At 34.1% G+C, this 26,421-nt stretch overlaps 1 protein-coding gene across 1 annotated transcript; it reads left to right on the plus strand.

Moving 5' to 3' along the window:
• Positions 1-22,396: 22,396 nt before the first annotated feature.
• On the plus strand, positions 22,397-25,294 carry LOC148949510 (uncharacterized). The gene is made up of 2 exons (XM_089092714.1): positions 22,397-22,630; positions 25,045-25,294. The coding sequence occupies exons 1-2, from the start codon at positions 22,397-22,399 to the stop codon at positions 25,273-25,275; spliced, it is 465 nt and encodes a 154-aa protein (XP_088948840.1). The 3' UTR covers positions 25,276-25,294.
• Positions 25,295-26,421: the final 1,127 nt, after the last annotated feature.

A 26,421-nucleotide genomic window follows, 5' to 3' on the forward strand; every position in this document is an offset into this window, starting at 1 on the left:
TCTTCAAATGTCTTTAAATATCATTTAACTTCAAATATCGTTAAATATCGTTTATCTTGTACTGATCGATGGGGTTCCCAGAATTAAACTTCAAATTGTCTTTAACTTCAGCTTCAAATATCTTCAAATGTCTTTAAATATCATTTAACTTCAAATATCGTTAAATATCGTTTATCTTGTACTGATCGATGGGGTCCTCAGAATTAAACTTCAAATTGTCTTTAACTTCAGCTTCAAATATCTTCAAATGTTTTTAAATATCATTTAACTTCAAATATTGTTAAATATCGTTTATCTTGTACTTATTGATGGGGTTCTCAGAATTAAACTTCAAATTGTCTTTAACTTCAGCTTCAAATATATTCAAATGTTTTTAAATATCATTTAACTTCAAATATTGTTAAATATCGTTTATCTTGTACTTATTGATGGGGTTCTCAGAATTAAACTTCAATAATAGTGTTACCTGATACGTAATATGGCTCATGGTCGAAGAAACAATTATCAAGGGCAACTGCTGTTTTCGTGGACGAAGCTGGGATGAAAATTCCCTGGAGTCTATGATGAGTATTCTTCGTTGGTTGAGATATGATGAAAATAGATTCTACTAGGTTGTATCTGTACTGGGCAGCTCATTGTAATGCTTAATAACCAATGTGACCATTTACTTCCTGTAATAAAAACAACGTGGCAGAATCACACGTTCTTTGAAGTAAATACTCATACAATAATTCACGCATTAATTGGGTTATAATAAAACAAAATTGTTCCCATTGGGAAATTCAATACATAGAAGTTTCTTATAAAATATTAATTCTTCAACTTTAAGTATGGTCTCTTATTATACTTTCTAATATACCCTACTACATACACTTTATTTTAACTTCTTTCAACACTTAGTTAATTTTACAATAGATCTAAAATAATCATTCAAACAGGGTTTATGCTACATGGTTAATTTTTGAAGTCTAATTTTACAACATATTTCATGCCTGCATTGTTCACGCACGTCTGTGCTTCTTAAGAAACGCATGTTGCAGCGTTAGAGCCACAAATTTTGACGTAAACGATACTACAGTGAGGGAACAAGACATAGCGAGGACGAGTGGAGACCTCTATTCCCACTCGTTTTCTAGTGTCTTCCCTATTTCTTGTCTTAGACGTTCTCATTGGGTTCTGGGTTTAAACTCTGCATTTCAGCTGTTTCCCCGTGTTCTCCTCTTGGTTTTCGCCTTCTTAGCCTCAGGATTTTCCCGTAATTACAAGTCAATAGGGTTCTTATATTCGCCTTTCGAATAAGGTAATTAGATGCAGGATTTCCAAGCTTGTCCACGTAGATTCCAGTTGATGCTTGGCAAAGAATATAAGCGTAATGAAGAAATGACATCGATATCTTTTTAGAAGGCTATTGTTTGAGCAAACCCTTCTGAACTAAATAAATAAATATGATATTAAAGTCTTATTAGAATCCGTTAAGCAAAAAACACCTTCACATTAATAGGAAATTCCTTGTGGGTTTTACTTAGTCGCCATTGGACATACACAGGGTTTCAATCCATATATCTTAACTGATCAAATGGTTTTAAAATTTTACATATTATTATTGAGATATAATTCCACATCCGCCGTGAAATTCTACATATAAACGTATCAATAGCCAACTATAGATAAAGTTCGGATCGGATTTTTTGTATCCCTCTGTTTAAAAGTATTTTTGCCCCTAATATTGACTGATTGTCCATACATTAGGACTGCCTCTACACATTTTCCAGCTTTTAATTTGTAACCCTAATGAGTCATACTTAGTTACCATTTGATGTATACAGGCTTTTCTTACGCAAACTTCAACCAATCAAATGATTTCAAAATTTAAGCATCACTTTTGAGCTTTATTCTGGTCGTGATATACCTCTATGACTGGTTGAGATATAACTTTAAAGCGTAGCTAGTAATCGTTATACAATTTAATTTTACATTATATTTCTCGAGTAAGAAACACATGAATAAGCAAACTTGCAGCACATATTTACACTGGTATCCTATTTTATGTGTAGGCCTAAAACAATTATAATCTGCACTAGGACAAAATATTTCATATAATTAGACGCTTCTGTACGGATAATTTCTTGTTTTGGATAATATCCATCTTAGTTAGGACATGGGTCGATTTTTCATAGAAGATCCGAGGGAAAGCACGCCCACAACAAATGAAAGTCTGCATGGGCTTTGTGTTCCTCCCCAGGCTTCCCACAAAACGTGTTTCAACACCACTTGTCGTTTTCAGTCGATCACTAGCTTCCTATCTTTGGTTATTTTCTGTGATCGTCGACGTTTTGACATCACTTGTATTATTATTATTATTATTATTTTTCATTAATATTGACTTGGTTAACTTTACTTGCACACTGTTAAATTTATTATGGTGGATCACAAGTTGATTCTCATAGTGATTTGAAATTTTTCTTTACATTAATTAGGGATATTTCCATCTGCCAGGTTTTTTAACCATTCTGCCTGACTGTGTCATTATTTTCTCCTCGGTTTCTTGTGGTTTTTTCTTTTTCGGTTTTTTAGCGAAATAAGATCAAAATTTTTTTATTGTTTATTAAAAAATTCTTGCCCTTTTAATTTCGTTTGTTTCCCGTGTGCGGCTGCTGAGGTCGGCCTTGATTTCCCTATTTCTTTAGCTACTATATGGTCTGATTCGCCGTTAGACTCTTCGGAACCAGTTTCCGACGAATCTGGATTAGAACTTGTAGAGGTGGCACTTTTTGACGTATCACCTGCCCTTCCTTCGTAAATTTCTACTCCTCTTGAAGTAGAAGGTTTATTCCCTACGTCCTCGTCTTGAGTCTTCAACTCGGGAGATTTGAAAGATTCTTGAGAGCTTTGGGAGGAATCAAGAGTTTTTGCGGGGTTCCTCCATTGTTTGAATGCCATGTCCTCAGGGGGAAGGGGCGCTTTTTGCACTAGGGTTTCCCTCCATGAAGTCCACTGTTTAGGTTTGACCTTGGACACAGTTATATCATGATCTTGACCTTTCTGGTCATCCTTGGGAGTTTTTTTCTCGGGTAATGTACTTTGACTCGTTTTTATGGGAAAATTTATTAAATCCATAGCCTCTCGTAGGTTTGTTTTAGTTAAATTTTTGGGAGGAGTTTTCTTTACAGTAATACCGGGGGTTTCTACAGCTCTGTTTAATTCTTCCTGTAAAGACAGGGGCCTTTCTATCGGTATTGCAGGGAAAAACATATTGTCTGGAAATCTTTTGGGGGGACATGGGGTAAAAATTCTATCGGGTAAAAATTGGGTTTTTGGAGATATTGTATAATCTATATCTCCTGCGCTCGCCGATGAATAACTTTTTGGACTTTTTTGCGTTTTTATTTCAGGAAAAAATCCTGGTATTAGGGATTTTTTTTTAGGAACAACTAGATTTTTCATTGCTAAAAATTCTTCAAAATTTTCCTGATCACTGTCATTATTGAAATAGTCTTGCTTGAAATTAAAGGGTTTTAACTCTGCCAATCTTGACCTAGGGGGCTCACTTTCCGAATCTGACGAACCAGTAGAAGAGGGATATGATACCAATCTGTCTGGAAAGTTGGCTCTTTTTATTCTGCTAGCATGTACCTTGTAAGTTCTTCCACTATCTATGGTTTTCATTTTAAAAGTATAATCGTTATCGTACTTTTTGATTATTCGGAATAGTCCAGAATATTCGTTGGAAAGTTTTTTTCCTTCCGTTTTCGCCTCATTCTTTAGGGAAACGTAGTCTCCTACTTTGCAATCTATATTCCCCTTGACTTTGGGTTGGTTTCTTAGCTCTTGGTTTATTTTTAATTTTTCCAGCTCTTGCTGAACTATTTTATTAGTTTCCCTCATCCTATTTATGAATTCTTGTTTGTAACCTTCTGAGTTGTTATATTGTTTCCGAGATTCAATAATCTCATCATACGGGATTTTAAAATCAAGACTAAAAAGTAAATAAAATGGATTGTCTTTGGTTGTTTCGGAACAAGTAGTGTTGATCATGTTAGTTAAATAAGGTAAGAATTTATCCCAGTCGCTCCTATTGTCTTTCTTATAAATACTTAATAAGTTGGAAAATATTTTATGATAGTTTTATATTTTACTATTATTTTGTGGTTGGTACGGCGATGTCACCAATTTATCTATATTAAGAAAAATCATCAAGTCTTTTGTTACTTTCGAAACGAAATTGCTCCCGTTGTCACTCAAAATTTTATTAGGAATGCAGAATTGTAAAAATAATTTTGCTAATGCCTTACTTGTGGCATAAGCACCTTGATTTTTTAAAGCTTTTGCAAAAGTAAATCCGGAAAACTGATCTATAACCGAAAGAATACAAGTATGGCCTCTGCTAGAAATAGGTAAGCCTCCACTTGTTCCGTATAAGTCAAATGAGATAATATCGAAGGGATACTTTGCTACCGGGACCCTTCCCATTGGAGGATTTGGATAAGTTGGGGGGATTTTTCTTAAGTTACATGCTTCGCGTGTACTTACAAATTCTTTAAGTTTTGTCATTGCCGACGGGACGTAAAAGTATTGTTTTAACTTATGGAACGTTTTCATAACTCCTAAATGTCCACCTGTATCAGAATGAAAATATTCAAATGCAGGCCCTATCAAGTTTTGTGGTAATACAGGTATTATTGAGGTTTGGTTTCTGTTTGTCTCAGAAGTCACGATTCTACACAGTATCTCTTCATCAAGATCATAGTAAAAATTATCTATCTCTTTTCTAAGAGTTTTGAATTTATCCGTTAACGTATCATCATTCACAAAATAATCAATTAGTGCTACACACATTTCGTCCTTTTTTTGCTTTCTTTTTATATTTTCCAAAGATAAGGGACAAAAGTTAATCCTATTTTCTTTTACTATGTCTTTGACTTTGTTTTTCTTAAATTTGTGTTTGCTCTTAGCATTGATAGCATTAACTTCCTTTTTTTCAGTTTCCGACGGACTATTTTCTGGGTATCTACTCAAAAAGTCACAAGCTGCATTTTGTTTACCTTTTAAATATTCAAATTCGTAATCTAGGTCTTGGATTTTCATAATCCATCTAGCTAGAATGCCCGTAGGGTTTTTGAATGTGCGCAGGTACTGCAAGCTTGTATAGTCTGATCGTAGTATAAATTTTCTACCAATTAAATAATGTCTAAATTTGTCCAAGTGGTAGATAATAGATAATAATTCTAAGTTTGTGGCGGAATAGCTACTTTCGCCTTTTGATAAGGTTCTACTCGAATAGCATATAAATTTTTCCACTTGTTTTTGTATAGGCGTTCCCTCTAGAGGATTAGGGTTTTCTACCGGGATTATTTGCGAAAGGATAGCGCCTATGCCCTTTGAGCTAGCATCCGTCGTAACCACAAATTTTCCGTTTTCGAAATCAGGGAGTGATAAAATTGGTTCAGAAGTGAGCGCCTTTTTGAGTCGGTCTAGGGAAGTTTGAGCTTCCTGGGACCAGGTAACATTATGGGAATTCCCTTTAGTTAATTCCGTGAGGGGTTTTGCAATTTGGGCATAATTGCGTACGAATGTCCTGAAGTAGCGAGTAAGACCTAAAATTCCTTTGAATTCTTTCATAGTTCTGGGGGGATTAAGGTTATCAACGCATTTTATTTTATCAGGGTCTGGGGATATCTCTCCTTGGGTTACTACTACTCCTAAAAATTTAATTTTAGGTTGAAATAAATTTACTTTCTCAGGCCGGCATTTTAAATTGCCTTGCCTGAACTTCTCGAACACCTTAGCTAATGTTGCTAAGTGTTGTTCAGTGTTTTGTCCCACGCATATAACATCATCAACAAAGTGAATTATATTCTTTAACCCTCTTAACAGGTGCTATAGGGGTCTACATAGCGCGCTTGAACTTGTTTTCAGTCCAAATGGTACCCTTAAGTATTCATATGAACCACATTCAGATGCTAAAAATGCAGTTTTATGGACATCCTTTTTGGCTATTTTCACTTGGTGGTAGCCTTGGGTAAGGTCCAAAGAAGTTAAATTTTTTTTTTGCTTAAAATTGAGTCAAGAATTTCATCTATTCTTGGTAGAGGAAATTTATCGCTAACTACTTGTTTGTTGAGGGCTCTATAATCTACTACGAGTCTAAGATCTCCATCCTTTTTTGGTACTAAGATCACTGGTGCACTATACGGACTTATACTTGGGCGTATAATTTCTTTTTTTTTTAATTCATGGATTTTATTTTTAAACCACTCTTTGTGCTTATATGGCACACGGTATGGCTGTTTTGCAACGGGATTACCAGTCGTTCAAATTGAATATTCGTAAAATGGAATTAGCCCGAAATCATCTTAAGATGCAGAGAATACATCTATAAAATTACTTAGTAATTCGCATAATTTTTTCTGAATGTCCAATTCCGTAATATTATCCATATTAAATTTATTTAAAAATTGTGATTTAGTTAAAGGATATTCGTTGTTTGAAGTTTCAATACCGTTAACTAGGTTTCTTTTAGAATTTTCCCATATATTTAAATCATTCTCCGTTAAAACCTGGATTTGAACTAGACACGTCCCCTTTTTAATTGTAATTGTATCATTTTCGTGATTATTAGTTACCCAAATAAAACCTTCTCCTTTGTCATAAGATATAATCTGTTCCTCGCATAGCAAGTTTTCGGGTATTTCAGATGGTATCGCAAACCATATTTCTGATTTGCTAACCACTGGTTCAATCATCTGTGATATTTGAATTTTGTGCATCGTTTTGGGAGGGACTTTTGTTTTCCTTATCGCGAATCGGTAATATTTCTCTTTATTTTCATTTTTTGTTATATTCATACTGGCGCTATGCTGCGCCATTGCAGCATCTTGAGGCGTCACGTTGGGTTTTACTATGTTTTTCCACAATTTCACTATTTTCTTAATTTCGTTTGACCTGTACTGTCGCATATCTCCTATTTTTATTTTCGCAGATTCAATACTTTTATTATTTAAATTTACTTCATTTCTGCAATATCTCTCAGGGTAATTGAACAAATTTCCAATTATGCCATGTCTTTGCGAGATATGAGGTTCAAAATACTGCGACATTATACCACCAGGAATTCTGTTTACTGTTACGTTGTCCTCGTAACCTCTGTTACGACTTCTTAGGGTAGAAATTTCTTCCCCTACCTTAGCTGGGTAGACAAGTCTCTCATTTGCTACGTCTAATAGTATTCTATTAGACCTTAGAAAATTTGCATCATAATAGCCTCATATGGGAAGTTATCGCATATAATAAAATTTGTCATAAAGGTTCTATTGTCTCTTTTTACGTTTAGGCAAAGTGAACCTTTTGCATTTAATTTATGACCTGTCACGCTTGTTAAATTGGGATTATTAGGTTTCCTTTGTCGCCTAATATATAGAGACAACATATTAAATACGCAAGAGTTTATGATACTAATTATTGCACCTGAGTCAATCAAAGCCTTAAAATAAAAATTTTCTACACAAAAATCATTAAATATAGGTAACTTGTTATTAATATCACTACAAGACGGCACTAATATTGTCTTGGACCTATTAAATACTTCTGGCACCCTCTGGGTCCAATTTATATTTCTGAGGGGCCTGAAACGTTTCCCTTAAGATTTATTTCATTTGTCGGTGCCTGTAATAGATATTCAGACGTATTAGGTTCCGTAGGCATATTTAATTGATTTACTTCTGTCTGTCTTCTCCATGTATTATTATGGTAACTTGGATGTCTCGTGTCAGTGCCGTTTGCTGGCGCTGATTGCAAATGCTGTTGGTTTACAAAATTTTCATTTCTTGTTGGTGAATTTCCGTTATTTCCATATGATGTTCTCGTATTATATTGGCTTTGGTAAGTATTTGGGTTTGCAAATCGATAATTAATTTTTATAATGGAGCACAGTTTATACGTACTTTGTCGACAAGTTCTGTATGGTATTGATTTATACAACCACCCCTCGTTATAGTCTATTGCATGATTGATACTAGAATTTGTTCTTCTGAACAAATGGTTGCCGTAATTTTGCGTATTACCGACAGCGATTCTTGGTATGGGATTGGGGACATAACGGCACTCTCTCGCGATGTGGCCAACACGATTACAATTATAGCACCTTATTATTGTAGGGTTATTTCCGTAATTAGATTTTCTAATAGGCTGAAAACGTACTGTTTTCTGCCTAGCGGGTTCTGGCGTTTTATTTATTTGGGGTACAGGGGAGCTATTCCTTGAAATGAAATTAGGGGGTAGCTGATCACCCTTGAGATTTATGTTCGCGGTTGAATCACGTAGGCACTTTATTGTTGCTTTACTATGATTAGCGACCATTGTATCAACTTCGATTAATCGCTCTACCTCCTGAACTGCAAGATCCAACGTCTGAATATTTTTGGATATTACCACTCTATATAGTTTTGGGGGTAGCCTTTGCAAAAAGGTATTTAGTATGATTTTTTTCATACAGTTGTCCCGAACCACTTTTGTATTTTGCCTCTACAGAAATGCGTATATTATCCAGGTATTCCCTTATATTCTGTGAAAAGTCAATGTTCACTGCTCCATGTTTTAATTTGTTTATGGAACTGGTGTCTATAAGCCTATCTTTGAATGCTTTTAACAAGTTATCAACCGAATTTATTGGCAAGCTGGTGTCGTCGCCTATAGTATGTTCAATCTGCTTCAAAAATTTTAAAGCCTGGCCTTTTAATCATAGCTGGAGCATGTCGACTAACGCTTCTAACTCTGTTTTTGTTAGTTTTACAAACTGTGTCAATTGGATATTAAATTCATCAATATCTGATTGAACATTGTACTCCGGGATAGATTTCGCTATTTCTATATTTTTCGCGACCAATTTCTGCACTATTAATTTTTCTTCTAAATCTTCAGACATTTTTTTTTTTGCGTTTATATCAACTTAAAATAGACTTATTATTTTACTTAACCTCTTTTGGGGGAGGCTATTATCTCCTATGAGATATAAGGGGTTTCCTATCGTAGACTAGTGGTTATAGGCCTAATTAATTTACTTATATGTCTGTATCTCTCCAATATTTAAATTTAGATTACAAGTTTTTATAGCCTAATTAGTTCGCTGTTTTCCTCCAATTTCCGACTCGCGCCATTTGTAGCGATGAAATTATTTTGCTTATACTAAATGCGGTACTAAATACTGACCGCGTCAAAGGCGATATTATGCCCAAGGGTCATGAACTTAAACCTTGTAATTTCTCCGACAGCGCCGCTTATAGCGCTAAGGATTGTGTCAACTAGGCTAGCGCCGCTCTCAATTAATGGGAGAACATTGAATATGTAGACATATAAATGTGGCCTCTTTTTTCTCGAGCTATCTGGAGATCCGATTTCCTCTGGGAGCATTTACCTCGGAGACATGCGAACTAACTACCTATCATTCGACTAGATGCAGACATATAAAATGAAATAAACACAGATAAAAAGGCAATAGGTTTATTGAACTTACATACTTAGGTGCACAGCAATGGGTCACTTCAGATGACAATAACGGTGACAAGGATGTAAGAATTCTGTCTGAATGGTCCTGAGTCTGGTTAACAAGTCCTCCTAAATCTTATTTACGAATAATCTTAAAAAGCACTTCTACCCCAGTATCAAACATAGCTTTTCAGTCCTGCGCCGTGAGGACTGACTCATAATTGGCCCGAGTGGTTCAAGGATGCGAACCTTTCGTCCAAAACATCATTTTAAATATTTTTGATGATTCAAGCGTTCAGACGGTTTTTGCCCTTTAAACTTCCTTAGAAACACTGTACGCGGCATATTTTTTATTTCTCACTCTCTTACCGAAATCTGAAATATGGACATCGTTTTTATCTGTCTGGGGTGATTGAAATTTTTATTTTTGCTGATTAAAGACTTCATTTCTGAAACTAGGTTTAACTTAATTATAGGAAATCGGAATTATCTTTAGAAAGAAGGAACTTTATTTTGGTATTTTAAATACATCGCATTTTACTCATGGTACAGTCTTATGTCAATTTTAAATTTTTGTTCAACATGCCTGAGACTCTAGGCAGGCATGCCTTTCCAAAAACTAACAAACAAGTATGTCTCCAATAATAGAGACATGCATACTCCCGCCATTTATCCGTGCCCCAGCCGTTTAAACATTTGCCTCTCAATTACTTGGACTATCTGTCTTGGCTTTTCTCTGTCTACAATTAGCCATGTCTTGATGCAACCTATGCAACCTACTGCAAAATACTGGATAAATTCAATTCAAAATAAGCAATTAGTATTCTATTATTAATACATTCCCAACCTAAACAAGACTTAGCAGCTTCCTTATTTACCACGATCCCTACTCCTTGTCTATGTACCCCATCCTTCTTTCCTGACTAAACAAATGCTATATCACCTAATTTCATGATTTCTACCCCATCATGTATATGAGTCTCTTAAATTCCTAATAAAACCAGTTCGAATCGTCTGAATTCGTCAGTCTAAATGTCAATATGATAGTCATTTTTTAATCATTGAGATTATTTTGGCCTCAGGAAGCAATGATCCCGGATACCAGTGCAGGACGGAGATCACATATCTTCTCAAGTCCACACCGAAGCGCTTAAGCTGGCTTAGAACCAGACAGCAGGAAGTCCTTTGGACCCCTAGTATGAATGGAGAATTTTTGCAATCCTGGACCCATCTTGGTCGCAACATGGTTTTCAGCACTTGGCGATGTTCTTCTATTAACAAGGTCGAAATCCTACACAAATAGTCTCAAGCCTATTACCTCCAACTCATTATATATTCATGCCTAAAAATATTATGCTATTAAGGAGAGGTAGCCCATAGTAGATAAATTAGCTAGGAAGAGGTTTTCAGCCCGAAAACACCCGTCAAAACAGACCAAACCCAGAAGAATTATCCATTAATCAGAATCCTGTGCGAATGCTGTGCCGTTTACTAGGCTATAATTTCCTCGAGGGGCGCCAAACCTCAAGTGGGAATAGAGTTGACCGCAAGATCCCCAGTCTTGCAGGTACCCCGAAAGGGTCGATGCAGCCCTTTGCAAAGACTTTTGTCCATAGATTTAGATCTTACGCCCTGCCGTAGTTGTCCTCATATAGAGGATTCTCCCGCGACAGGTTTCTGCATCACCTTGCAATTTACCCCAATATTGGGAGAAGGTTTGTAACTCAAGGGACGTGTGGACACGCTGGTGGGCCCTGTCGAGTGTACATTTGAGGGGCCTTCTTCCTCCTCCACCTTTATTTATGGCCCCGGGCGAGGGTACCCAAGTTTCTATTATCGACCTTCTTTCAGCTTAGCGTGAGACAAGGCTCCCCCCATTGAAATACTCTTTTTTTCTAATTTTCAGGCTTTTCTTGTTAGCGCTATCAAATAAATTTGTTTTGTTTATCATTGGGCCTCACCTTGAAAATTCTGTCTTATCATCCCCCTCAAGGAAATTTCCTACTAGAAATAGGCAAAATGCGGTAATGCTGGTAAAGATAACATGCTTGTATAAGGCACGTACGTTTTGGAAGGGCACAGCTTCCGATAAAAATAAAAGGGAAAACATGGAAGATAAAGAACAATCACAATTTCAGATGGGGACTGAACTGAGTTTTAGTAAAAAAGCTGAGGTTTTGGAAAGACTAATTGTATTTCTCAAAAACAATACAAAAATTTCTGAAAAATGACACAAAAACATTAGCTGACGTGAAAAACGATCTATAAGTGACCAAAAAAATTGGAGGGCAAATAGTATCACTTTTTATAAAAAACAGCATTTTCATGTACAAGCTATGCTCACCATTCTACCATCAGAGACTCTTGGCCATTCAACAGTAGCCACAGTAAAAAGCGCAACTTCATACTTTGAGGGTGTACCGAATAATGAACAAGTACTATTTCATTATTATTATTTTTTCCGCAGCTAGTTAAAATAAAGAACGAATAGAAAAGCTTATAATAACTGAATATAACTAGTAGACTAAAGGTCTGTAATAAAACCTTACTTTCCTAGAAACCAGCATCATCCATTTATAATTAACAGAAAAAGTTGGCCCGGATGAGTTTCGTACTCGACGCCTTGGACCTTTGCTCTCCTGACTGAGCCAACAACGCTTGTATATTATGAAAGAATATACACTTCGAGACAATATCGAAAAACTGGAAAAATAGTTACATAAAGGGCCGATACAGTTCATTATAAATGGGGCCTATGCTAGTTTCATCGGATATAGCTGAAAACCTAGTAAAGAACAAAACACGGCACATAGTAACTAAAAGTGAAGATAATTACGTAAAAGATCGATGTAAAATCATCTGGATGAATTCGTTTGTAGATTTTATTTATATGTTTGCAATATTTGCATTATCTATTTAAGAAATGACACAAAAAATGTTGTTTTTGTCAGGGCGTAATTTGTTATGGAACAGGGGGAATCTGCCCCTCCAGAATCCCAGTCTGTCCCTCAAGACCCCACTTTGCCCGCCCCCCCAGCTGAAATTTAGTTTCTTCAACAGTATTGTCAAAAGTAAGATAAGCCCGCATGATTCAGAGAAACCGGCCAGTTTTCTTTAGTAATTCTTTGCATTTATGGTACTATAAGGCTTATTTTTTATTTCTCACTAACATGTTTACTTGATCTGAGAAATTTTGACCTACCTTTGCCCCCCCCCATGGTTTTGACAAATTTATGCCCCTGTTTTAAGTGCTATATCACACTTACGGATAGTAGAATTGATAAAAATCACGTAGATATGAGCAATAGCTTTCAAATGAGCCATTAAACGTCACCCTACAAAGTTCTGGTAACCCAGTAGCCCCAGCTTGTCCACTTGAGACAAGGCACCCGAAAGCCGTTTTTTAATGCTATTTGGAACTTACTGATGGTTGAAATTATAGGAAGGAAGAACGTATACATGAGCAATATCTTTTGTATCAGCTACTAAAAATTTGTCTAAGATACAGGCGATACAAATACGCCCATACCGATACACGTGATATCGACACATCAGATTCCAATACAGCGTACAGCCTTTTACCCAGGGACTATGGAGGGTCATATCATCACTAAAACCATAGATATTGGACCTTTAAACTATGTTGAACAAAATATCCATCTCAAAGTGTGGATTGGACGACGATGGGGGATGGTGCCTGTAGGGCCCCCTCCCCCCTCATGTATTGCCCTCAAATCTTTTTGGACACCTAAAAAGGGCACTTACAAATTTCATTTCCTTTCGAATGAGCTATTACACATCTCTCTATGATGATCTTGTTCCCTGTTCAAGGTTTTCGACCACGGTGATTCCAATGGTGCACTTTTCATTTTGATCTGACGCAATTTTCGAGAGGTTTCAGGTTGTTTTCGAAATCACCATAAATTTCTTTTCGTGACAAACTTCTACTTTAAGGCGAACCTGAGATAATAGTCACCATCACTGAATCAGTGTCAGATGGCAATATTTTTCACTAGGTAGCTTTTTTCTAAACGCGATTTCAGCTTTTGGTTACTATGAGTTCTGGTTCACTCTTTACTAGGTTGCAGCTACCGCTGCAACCATGGTCGCCTTGTAGTATAAAAAAAAATAAAAAAATCATGTTTACAATTCTTACAGTAGAGCGTTTTATTCTTTTTATTCCTTTCCGTGTAGTTAGTTTGATATTTCCCCTCATATTACAAAATAAGTTTGTTTGAAATTGTTTGTTTGAACAAATGTCATAACTGAAGCCACCAATGAAAAATCACTTATAGTAGCAGCCAAAAAAATATTTTTCTTTGTATTTGTTCTTTTTATTATATTAACTGTGGTGAAGTAAAACCATATTATTCAAACAATCCAACAGGAAACTATACACCTCTTCCCCTATGAACTTGAATCTTCTAAAAAACCACTCTCTTAAGGGTAATCTAAAGCTTTGTTCAGGATTTTCTACAATCCAGATATGATAGATGTTTTGCCTTTGGTCACATTTATCATGATGACGATATGGGCATAAAAAATATCTAGCATGAGAGATACAAACTTTAGTGATGTAGAAATTACACATTTTAGTAGAGAGGGGTCAGGAGGTCCCACGCCCACACCATATATGGGCATAGAGTCATTAGGGAGAACACGTGGTTAATGGGGTCAATGACCTCTTTTTCCAAGGTCGATTTATTTGATGTTTCTATGTGTAATAGCTCCGGGACGAAGGCTGCACATGCGCATTGAATTCTAACGGGAACAATGTTATTGATCTAGGACTCGAGGGGGAAGTGAATTTCCGAGAACTTGATTGCGTAATCGATCGCGAATGTTATGATCCAGAAATAGTATTTGTTGTTGTTTTGGTCATGTACATGCTCGAGGTGAATGTCATGGTGTCCAGAAATAGTATTTGTTATTGTTGCTCTCGAGCCAAATGTTATGACTTTCCCGGAAACAGTTAGATCACGTGTTTCCTTCTCAGCCAATCAGCGAGTCGGATACATCCTCCTTCCCAGCCAATCAGAGGGCTGCTTACATATTAGCGGCGGAGTGAATATAAGGAACGGGTTTTTTGCTATAGTTTTATTAGTCTATGAATAGAATTCACTAAGTTTTTAGTTAGCAGTGTAATAACATGAGTGAACAAGTTGAGTTAGAAATATCCTTTTATTGCAACTGTTCTATTTGTAAAGGACATTTTCATGATTTTGAGTATTCACATGAACCTACTGAATGTTTAGATAGCTTAGTGGTAGAGACAGATGAGAAGAATCTGGAGGAAACGAGAAGAAAAATTATATGTGACATGGAGAGAAATTTATATCGATTGCAAGTAAGCTCAGATAAAAGAAGGATTGATATGATAGAAAAGGAGAATCAAAAGAAGAGACTGGTAAAAGATGGCTTTCTCTATAGTGTAAAAGACAGCAGTGAAAACCCAAGGAAAAATGTGTATAGTGCAAGATATAACTAGGATTATTATGATGATTATGCTCCAAGAGAAGAGAAAAAGTGGCCCTTTAAGAGACAACATAAGAGGTCATTCTACTAAAAGGATTTTAAACAACGGAAACCATGGTGGAAGTGTTCTCATATACCATTTTACGATAAATCCCATTTTTGATATGCTTGAAAAGTTTTATACCATAATCATACAATAAATTTGTTTCTGCTATTTTTATTTTCTCATACTAGATATGTATAGAATAAGGATACCAGCAGAGACTTCTGTACATGAATAGTTCAGTTTTATTAAATCACTCCAAAGAGTAGGCCTACTATCAGTCCACAGCCAAGTTTTTTATCAATGTTATAAAAAAAATCCTTCTTCTATATATTTTTATTCAACTGTCAAATCAATATATAATACTTTTTAAATATATGACCTCATCATCCTCCACTAACTCGTCCTAAATGGTAATTTCTTCAATTTGAGGTGACGGTATTGTATGTAGTTGAATGCTATCATCAACATCATTCTATGTTTCGATATTACTCAGAGTAGGCATATTAACATATAGACGATCATCATCTTCGACACACAGTCTACCTGAGGGCCCCCGCCTCACCAAATCATCTGATGTATACGATAGTCCAGATGATGTATAATGAACTTCTACCACGTCGTCGTCATTATCTGAACTAACAATCTCAGATTTACACAAAAGAAGCTCCTCATTTTCTGTGAGCTCCCACTCGGCCCATACATCCTAAAAAGGTCGAGAACACTATGGTCAAAAGCTCTGTGGAAAGGTATAGTCTTCATGAATATACTGAGGGGTGTTCTATAAATGTAATAAACAGGGTTACTTATTATTTTTCATTTTATCTATAATTTTGTATGTCTAAAATTCATCAATTAGCCAGATGTCGGTTTTTATATTATTTTTTACATACGGAGCGAGATTTAATGTCATTGATAGAAGCCTGTATGAGATTTAATGTCTGTGATAAAACTAGGAAAAAAACCTTTCCAAGAACTATGTTTTTCAATGAAAAGTAAAGAGCTACGACGTTAAATCAAAGAGAGCAGAAATAAAGTTGAATAATTACTTAAAAGTAAATTTTCTGTAAACATACTTCTAAATAATCACTTCTAAAAAGGTAAGTATAGACTGCTCATCCTCTCTGGTGGGGGGGGCATGCACAGCTGTATCCTTCTCGGTCGACTAGGTGCCGTAGTGAGTTGTTTTTAATAGGAGTAAATTATTTTTGAAGATTTAAATGAATCAGATTAGTTAAACAAAGCTTATAAATAAAAATTCTATCAACAGTTAATTTTGTACCGACTACATAAATATTTAAGACCAAGTGTACCATGATACACCATTGTGATCTGAGAAATTCAAAAACTCAGAAACTCAATACATAGTTTTCGATAATTTCAAGTCGATTACTATCTAAGAATTTTATTTCTACAACACTTAGACCTTCCTTAGGTTGAAGTGCAGTTTTGCACCACAAAATGGTAGAAAATCCCGCTTTACTTGAGTACATTATACGTTTTGCCTCTTACAATTTGCCCCATTAGCTTGATATGTTATCTCGTGAGAAAAAACTATCAAATAAACACGCAGACTAAACTTGATGAAACTTATATATTTTAAATCTGCATTTAAAGCTGATTCTTTGATGTATCTATTGGTATCAAAATTCCGTTTTCTAGAGTTTCGGATACCATTGAGCTGGCTCGCTCCTTACTTACACTTCGTTACCACGAAATGTTTTATTAATTAAAAAACTTTCCACAAAATCAGTTTTTCAAAGAAAAGTAAAGAGCTACTTCATTAAATCAAAGATGAGCAGAAATAAAGTTAAATAATTGTTCAAACGTAAACTTATGTCCAATGCCATACTAGTTAAAGTAACAAAAACTCTTTCACACAAGAGGACACTTTTCAACTAAAAGTAAAGAGCTACTAAATCAAAGATATGATGAAATAATAACGAATAATTCTTCAAACGTAAACCTATGTTTAGCGATAAACTTATTAGAGTGATAAAAAACTTTTTCCCACAAGAGGACACTTTTCGAGTAAAAGTAAAGAGCTACCAGACTAAACCAAAGATATGATGAAATAATAATGAATAATTGTTCAAACTTAAATTTTCTATATTATTGGAATAGTTTATTTTCGAACCAATATATCTACCAAAGGTTCAATACCTGAGTTAAACTAAGAGGTTTAAATTTCAGGAAAAAATTACGTTTTGACAACATTTGACAATTTACCAAATTTAAAGTTTTGTTTAGTTTCAAAATGTTTTCTGTCACTCATCATCTTTTAATCCTTCACAAACAATAGTAAAGAAAACCACTTCCCACGGTTTATTGATTTTAAATTATTAAAAAGGCTATTATTTCATTGAAATATACATTTTACATTTTTAAATTTCATGATTTTGATAAGTATCTTGTCCTTTTGGTGTAAATTGCAGCTGAAGGCTTATCGCAAAATCACTGTTTCAAGTTTTTTCATAATTAAAGGATACGAATTAGAACCATAGGAACGTAATTTCGTCGTATTTTGCTTATTTTCGTTGGAAAAAACACTGAAAAAACCATATTAAGAGCTATATTTATGAGTCTTTCACTGAAAATTCCTTTTTCGTACCAAGCCCTGACCCCCCTAATTAAAGGATATGAATTAGAACCATGGGAACATAATTTCATCGAATTTTGCATTTCCCACAAGAGGAACACTTTTCGAGTAAAAGTAAAGAGCTACCAGACTAAACCAAAGATATGATGAAATAATAACGAATAATTGTCCAAACTTAAATTTTTTTAATATCTCTGAGACAAACTTTTACAGTGTTGAAAAATAGTGAAAAGAAAAGACTAAAAAACATTGGAAGAAATAGATTGGTAGGAAAAAATGCTTACATTTGCATAATCCGTCTGGGCTTGGGTGCCTGAAGGACCAGGTAGTGCATGTTGGAGGGTGGAGGGACCGGTGGCGTTACATTATTGTACAAATTGGACTGCGGCTTTTACAGGCAGCGTCTGTCTTGAATAGTCGATATGAAGGTTGGAATGGCCAGTGTATGTGGGGGGCTTCGGCCATTGACCATACTGTACAACTGTTGCCTTCACAGGGGGCGCATTATTGGCCCTCGCTTTCTTAGTGGTTGACGGCGACAGACATTCTTCATAATTGGCCTTAAAAAGAAGAGAAAAAAGTTAGTATTGAAATAATTTGCCCCTTCTCACAGAAGGAAAAATGAATAATTCATACACATTTTCAACTAGCTAAGGGTAAGTGTTTTAAATATGAGTCATTCTGTTACGAAAACACACAAAAGTTAGAAAAATACAAAATATTCCTTTATTACCTCTACAAAACGGCTAAAAATTAAGAATTCATACACATTTTCAACTAGCTAAGGGTAAGTGTTTTAAATATTAGCCATTCTATTGCGAAAACATACAAAAGTTAAAAAAAATACAAAATATTCCTTTATTACCTCTGCAAAAAGGCTAAAAATGAATAATTCATACACATTTTCAACTAGCTAAGGGTAAGTGTTTTAAATATGGGCCATTCTGTTGCAAAAACACACAAATGTTAGAAAAAAATAAAAAATATTCCTTTATTACATCTCAAAAAAGTCTAAAAATGAAAAATTCATACACATTTTCAACTAGCTAAGTGTAAGTGTTTTAAATATGAGCCATTCTGTTGCTAAAACACACAAAAGATAGAAAAAATACAAAATATCCCTTTATTACCTCTGCAATACGGTTAAAAATGAAGAATTAAAACACATTTTAAACTAGTTAAGGGTAAGTGTTTTAAATATGTGCCATTCTGTTGCGAAAGCACACAAAAGTTAAAAAATAAAAATATTCATTTATTAACTCTTCAAAACGGCTAAAAATGAAGAATTCATACACATTTTCAACTAGCTAAGGGTAAGTGTTTTAAATATTAGCCATTCTGTTGCGAAAACACACAAAAGTTAGAAAAAATACAAAATGTTCCTTTATTACCTCTGCAAAACAGGTAAAAATTAAGAATTCATACACATTTTCAACTAGCTAAGGGTAAGTGTTTTAAATATGAGCCATTCTGTTGTGAAAAAACACAAAAGTTAGAAAAAATACAACCTGACCCCCTAATTGAAGGATATGAATTAGAACCATGGGAAAGTAATTTCATTGTATTTTGCATTTCCCACAAGAGGACAGTTTTCGAGTAAAAGTAAAGAGCTACCAGACTAAACCAAAGATATGATGAAATAATAACGAATAATTGCTCAAACTTAAATTTTCTGTATTACGTGAGTAGTTTATTTTTGAACCATTATATCGAGCAAAGGTTCAATAGCTGAGTTAAACTAAGAGGTTTCAATTTCAGTAAAAAATTACATTTAGACAACATTTGACAATTTACCAAATTTTAAAGTTTTTGTTAGAACCTCGGGAATGCATTTTCATCATATTTTGCTTATTTTCGTTGGAAAGCACACTGAAAAAACATATTATTGGACTCACATCAAACATTACCGGATTTGCATTTGAAGAATCTTCCATTATTTTCTATCTTGTCATATATTTCAACCTATACTGACTTTCAAAGCTTTTCAAAGCTCTTAAATATACTTACCTAACGGTTATTTATTTACGAAATCGTGCAAACTGTTGATTTAGAACAATAATTACCTTTCTATATATCAATTAACACTCACTTAAATCCTCTGGAAAATTTGAAAATCCTCAGGAAAATTTTAAAATCCTCTGGAAAATTTGAGTTTGAGGTGAGGAGGGTGGGGGGGGTGGGGATTTCAAGAGCGATGGTAACCTAACCTAACCTGTTATTCCTAGACCTAGCCTAACCTAACCTAACCTAACCTCACAAATATAGCTCTTAGTATGGGTTTTCAGTGTGTGTGTTTTCCATCGAAAATATTTAAAATACGATGTAAATATGTACTAGCTACTAAAATTCCGTTTTTGTTTTTTTTTATAGTTTATATATATATATATTGAGCTTGGGTGAGGGGGTGTGAGGGATTTCAAGAGCGATGGTAACCTAACCTATCCTAACCTTGTATTCCTAATATAGCTCTTAATAAGGCTTTTCAGTGTGTTTTCAAACGAAAATATTTATAATACGATGAAAATATGTACTAGCTACTAAAATTCCGTTTTTTTTTATAGTTTCGGCAAGCAGGTTTTACAACCAAAAAATTTAAATACGATGAAAATTCGTTCCTATAAATTTTTGAGTTTGGGGGGAAGGGGGGATTTTAAAATCCTCTGGAAAATTTGAGTTTGGGGGAAGAGGGTGGTGGGGATTTCGAGAGCGAGGGTTGAGGCGGGTGGCAGCCCCACTCCTATAGACTTTTCTGTCTAGTCTTGCATATCAAAGTTAAAAACCATAGTTTTCACGCCCCCTCGCGTCATTTAAGTTGTAATAGCTCTGATTTTGGTTCATATTTCAAAATATCTTTTATCAATTTTTCTTCTTTTTTCTTTCTGATTACACAAGAAGTGTGAAATCTCCGAGTTGATCAATCTTTGATAGTTTTACAGAAATTCTCACTTCCCATTGATGCACTCCTATGTCCCAAACAAAATCGAACGTAACAATTAATTAATCTGCATTGAAGATGTCTCGTTTGACATAATTAGTCTATGCAATGTAAGAAGTATTGTTTTGAAACCATTCTCCGCGAGTGAAAAGTTGCAATTCTAGTGAGTGTTAATTGATATATAGAAAGTTAATTATTGTTCTAAATCAACAGTTTGTACGATTTCGTAAATAAATAACCGTTAGGTAAGTATATTTAAGAGCTTTGAAAGGCTTTGAAAGTCATTATATGTTGAAATATATGACAAGATAGAAAATAATGGAAGATTCTTCAAATGCAAATCCGGTAATGTTTGATGTGAGTCCACTAATATGTCTTTTCAGTGTGTTTTCCAACGAAAATAAGCAAAATATGATGAAAATGCATACCCAAGGTTCTAACAAAAACTTAAAAATTTGGTAAATTGTCAAATGTTGTCTAAATGTAATTTTTTCCTGAAATTGGAACCTCTTAGTTTAACTCAGGTATTGAACCCTTGGTAGATATAATGGTTCGAAAATAAACTATTCCCGTAATACAGAAAATTTAAGTTTGAACAAATATTCGTTATTATTTCATCATATCTTTGATTTAGTAGCTCTTTACTTTTACTCGAAAACTGTCCTCTTGTGGGAAATGCAAAATACAATGAAATTACTTTCCCATGGTTCTAATTCATATCCTTCAATTAGGGGGTCAGGTTGTATTTTTTCTAACTTTTGTGTTTTTTCACAACAGAATGGCTCATATTTAAAACACTTACCCTTAGCTAGTTGAAAATGTGTATGAATTCTTCATTTTTAGCTGTTTTGCAGAGGTAATAAAGGAATATTTTGTATTTTTTCTAACTGTTGTGTGTTTTCGCAACAGATTAGCTCATATTTAAAACACTTACCCTGAGCTAGTTGAAAATGTGTATGAATTCTTCATTTTTAGCCGTTTTGCAGGTGTAATAAAGGAATATTTGTATTTTTTAACTTTTGTGTGCTTTCGCAATGGAATGGCTCATATTTAAAACACTTACCCTTAACTAGTTGAAAATGTGTATGAATTCTTAATTTTTAACCGTATTTCAGAGGTAATAAATATATATTTTGAATTTTTTCTAACTGTTGTTTATTTTCGCGACAGAATGGCTCATATTTAAAACACTTACCCTTAACTAGTTGAAAATGTTTATGAATTCTTCATTTTTAGCCGTTTTTCAGAGGTAATAAAGGAATATTTTTTAATTTTTTATAAGATTTGTTTTTTTTTGCAACAGAATGGCCCATATTTAAAACACTTACCCTTATCTAGTTTAAAATGTTTATGAATTCTTAATTTTTATACGTTTTTGATATTTAATTTTTTTCTAGTTTTTTTTTTTTTTCTTACTTTTGTGTTTTTTTTCACAATACTGGCCCATATTTAAAACACTTACCCTTAGCTATATGAACTTGTTTATGAAGTATTAATTTTTATACTTGTTTTAGATTTAATAATTTACTTTTGTTTATTTTTCTAACTTTTGTGTGTTTTTGCAATATAATGACTTATATTTAAAAAAATTACCCTTAGCTAGTTGAAATTGTGTATGAAATCTTCATTTTTATCCGTTTTGCAGAGGTAATAAAGTAATATTTTGTATTTTTTCTAGCTTTTGTGTGTTTTTGTAATAGAATGACCCATATTTAAAACACTTCCCTCTAACTAATTGAAATTGTATATTAATTTTTCATTTTTCCTTCTGTGAGAAGGGGCACATCATTTCACTACTCACTTTTTTTCTCTTCTTTTTAAGCCAAATTATTAAGAATATCTGTTGCTGCCAACCACTAAGAAAATGATGCTCAATAATGCGCCCCCTGTGAAGGCGACAGTGTTGCAGTATGATCGATGTCTGAAGCCTCCTACATCCACTGGCCAATCCAACCTTCATATCGACTATTCAAGACCGACGCTGCCTGTACAAGTCGCAGCCCAATTTGTACAAGAATGTAACGCCACCGGTCCCTTCACCCTCCAACATGCACTACCTGGTCCTTCAGGCACCCAAGCCCAGACGGATTATGCAAATGTAAGCATTTTTTCCTACCAATCTATTTCTTCCAATGTTTTTTAGTCTTTTCTTTTTCACTATTTTTCAACACTGTAAAAGTTTGTCTAAGAGATATTAAAAAAATTCAAGTTTGGACAATTATTCGTTATTATTTCATCATATCTTTGGTTTAGTCTGGTAGCTCTTTACTTTTACTCGAAAAGTGTTCCTCTTGTGGGAAATAAGCAAAATACGACGAAATTATGCTCACTTGGGTTTAATTCATATCCTTTATTGAGGGAGGTCAGGGCTTGTTACGAAAAAGGAATTTTCATTGTAAGACTCATAAATATAGCTCTGAATATGGTTTTTTTAGTGTTTTTTCCAACGAAAATAAGCAAAATACGACGAAATTACGTTCCTATGGTTCTAATTCGTATCCTTTAATTATGAAAAAACTTGAAACAGTGATTTTGCGATAAGCCTTCAGCTGCAATTTACACCAAAAGGACAAGATACTTATCAAAAGCATGAAATTTAAAAATGTAAAATGTATATTTCAATGAAATAATAGCCTTCTTAATAATTTAAAATCAATAAACCGTGGGAAGTGGTTTTCTTTAGTATTGTTTGTGAATGATTAAAAGATGAGGAGTGACAGAAAACATTTTGAAACTAAACAAAACTTTAAATTTGGTAAATTGTCAAATGTTGTCAAAATGTAATTTTTTCCTGAAATTGAAACCTCTTAGTTTAACTCAGGTATTGAACCTTTGGTAGATATATTGGTTCGAAAATAAACTATTCTCGTAATACAGAAAATTTAAGTTTGAACAATTATTCGTTATTATTTCATCATATCTTTGGTTTAGTCTGGTAATGATTAAAAGATGATGAGTGACAGAAAACATTTTGAAACTAAACAAAACTTTAAAGTTGGTAAATTGTCAAATGTTGTCAAAATGTAATTTTTTCCTAAAATTGAAACCTCTTAGTTTAACTCAGGTATTGAACCTTTTGTAGATATATTGGTTCGAAAATAAACTATTCCAATAATATAGAAAATTTAAGTTTGAACAATTATTCATTATTATTTCATCATATCTTTGGTTTAGTCTGGTAGCTCTTTACTTTTACTCGAAAAGTGTCCTCTTGTGGGAAAAAGTTTTTTATCACTCTAATAAGTTTATCGCTAAACATAGGTTTACGTTTGAAGAATTATTCGTTATTATTTCATCATATCTTTGATTTAGTAGCTCTTTACTTTTAGTTGAAAAGTGTCCTCTTGTGTGAAAGAGTTTTTGTTACTTTAACTAGTATGGCATTGGACATGCTTTATTTCTAACTTTATTTCTGCTCATCTTTGATTTAATGAAGTAGCTCTTTACTTTTCTTTGAAAAACTTATTTTGTGGAAAGTTTTTTAATTAATAAAACATTTCGTGGTAACGAAGTGTAAGTAATGAGCGAGCCAGCTCAATGGTATCCGAAACTCTAGAAAACGGAATTTTGATAGCAATAGATACATCAAAGAATCAGCTTTAAATGCTGATTTAAAATATATAAGTTTCATCAAGTTTAGTCTGCGTGTTTATTTGATAGTTTTTTTCACGAGATAACATATCAAGTTAATGGGGCAAATTGTAAGAGGCAAAACGTATAATGTACTCAAGTAAAGCGGGATTTTCTACCATTTTGTGGTGTAAAACAGCACTTCAACCTAAGGAAGGTCTAAGTGTTGTAGAAATAAAATTCTTAGATAGTAATCGACTTGAAATTATCGAAAACTATGTATTGAGTTTCTGAGTTTTTGAATTTCTCAGACCACAATGGTGCATCATGGTACACTTGGTCTTAAATATTTATGTAGTCGGTACAAAATTAACTGTTAATAGAATTTTTATTTATAAGCTTTGTTTAACTAATCTGATTCATTTAAATACTCAAAAATAATGTACTCCTATTAAAAACAACTCACTACGGCCCCGAGTCGACCTAGAAGGACACAGCTTGGCCGGCCCCCCCCCCCCACCATAGAGGGTGGGCGGTATATACTTACCGTTTTATTAGTGAGTTATTAGAAGTATGGTTACAGAAAATTTACTTGTAAGCAAGTATTCAACTGTTTTTCTGCTCTCTTTGATTTAATGTCGTAGCTCTTTACTTTTCATTGAAAAACATAGTTCTTGGAAAGGTTTTTTTCCTGGTTTTATCACAGACATTAAATCTCATACAGGCTTCTATCAATGACATTAAATCTCGCTCCGTAAGTAAAAAATAATATAAAAACCCACATCTGGCTAATTGATGAATTTTAGACATACAAAATTATAGATAAAATGAAAAATAATAAGTAACCCTGTTTATTACATTTATAGAACACCCCTCAGTATATTCATGAAGACTATACCTTTCCACAGAGCTTTTGACCATTGTGTTCTCAACCTTTTTTAGGATGTATGGGTCGAGTGGGAGCTCACAGAAAATGAGGAGCTTCTTTTGTGTAAATCTGAGATTGTTAGTTCAGATAATGATGACGACGTGGTAGAAGTTCATTATACATCATCTGGACTATCGTATACATCAGATGATTTGGTGAGGAGGGGACCCTCAGGGAGACTGTGTGTCGAAGATGATGATCGTCTATATGTTAATATGCCCACTTTGAGTAATATCGAAACATAGAATGATGATGATGATAGCATTCAACTACATACAATACCGTCACCTCAAATTGAAGAAATTACCATTGAGGACGAGTTAGTGGAGGATGATGAGGTCATATATTTAAAAAGTATTATATATTGATTTGACAGTTGAATAAAAATATATAGAAGAAGGATTTTTTTTTTAACATTGATAAAAAACTTGGCTGTGGACTGATAGTAGGCCTACTCTATGGAGTGATTTAATGAAACTGAACTATTCATGTACAGAAGTCTCTCCTGGTATCCTTATTCTATACATATCTAGTATGAGAAAATAAAAATAGCAGAAACAAATTTATTGTATGATTATGGTATAAAACTTTTCAAGCATATCAAAAATGGGATTTATCGTAAAATGCTATATGAGAACACTTCCACCATGGTTTCCGTTGTTTAAAATCCTTTTCGTAGAATGACCTCTTATGTTGTCTCTTAAAGGGCCACTTTTTCTCTTCTCTTGGAGCATAATCATCATAATAATCCGAGTTATATCTTGCACTATACACATTTTTCCTTGGGTTTTCACTGCTGTCTTTTACACTATAGAGAAAGCCCTCTTTTACCAGTCTCTTCTTTTGATTCTCCTTTTCTATCATATTAATCCTTCTTTTATCTGAGCTTACTTGCAATCAGTATAAATTTCTCTCCATGTCGCATATAATTTTTCTTCTCGTTTCCTCCAGATTCTTCTCATCTGTCTCTCCCTCTAAGCTATCTAAACATTCAGTAGGTTCATTCGAATACTCAAAATCATGAAAATGTCCTTTACAAATAGAACAGTTGCAATAAAAGGATATTTCTAACTCAACTTGTTCACTCATGTTATTACACTGCTAACTAAAAACTTAGTGAATTCTATTCATAGACTAATAAAACTATAGCAAAAAACCCGTTCCTTATATTCACTCCGCCGCTAATATGTAAGCAGCCCTCTGATTGGCTGGGAAGGAGGATGTATCCGACTCGCTGATTGGCTGAGAAGGAAACACGTGATCTAACTGTTTCCGGGAAAGTCATAACATTTGGCTCGAGAGCAACAACAACAAATACTATTTCTGGACACCATGACATTCGCTTCGAGCATGTACATGACCAAAACAACAACAAATACTATTTCTGGATC

The sequence above is a fragment of the Artemia sp. Qi Xiang Cuo genome, chromosome 8 (genome assembly GCF_049724085.1).
Source record: "Artemia sp. Qi Xiang Cuo chromosome 8, ASM4972408v1, whole genome shotgun sequence".
NCBI lineage: Eukaryota > Metazoa > Arthropoda > Branchiopoda > Anostraca > Artemiidae > Artemia > Artemia sp. Qi Xiang Cuo.

What these genes read in the sequence shown, in the direction of transcription:
- LOC148949510 (XM_089092714.1), top strand. Translation starts at nt 22,397, where the DNA reads ATGATGCTCAATAATGCGCCCCCTGTGAAGGCGACAGTGTTGCAGTAT. An exon ending in CCCAGACGGATTATGCAAAT is followed by an intron (nt 22,631 to 25,044) that starts GTAAGCATTTTT and finishes AACCTTTTTTAG; the next exon opens with GATGTATGGGTCGAGTGGGA.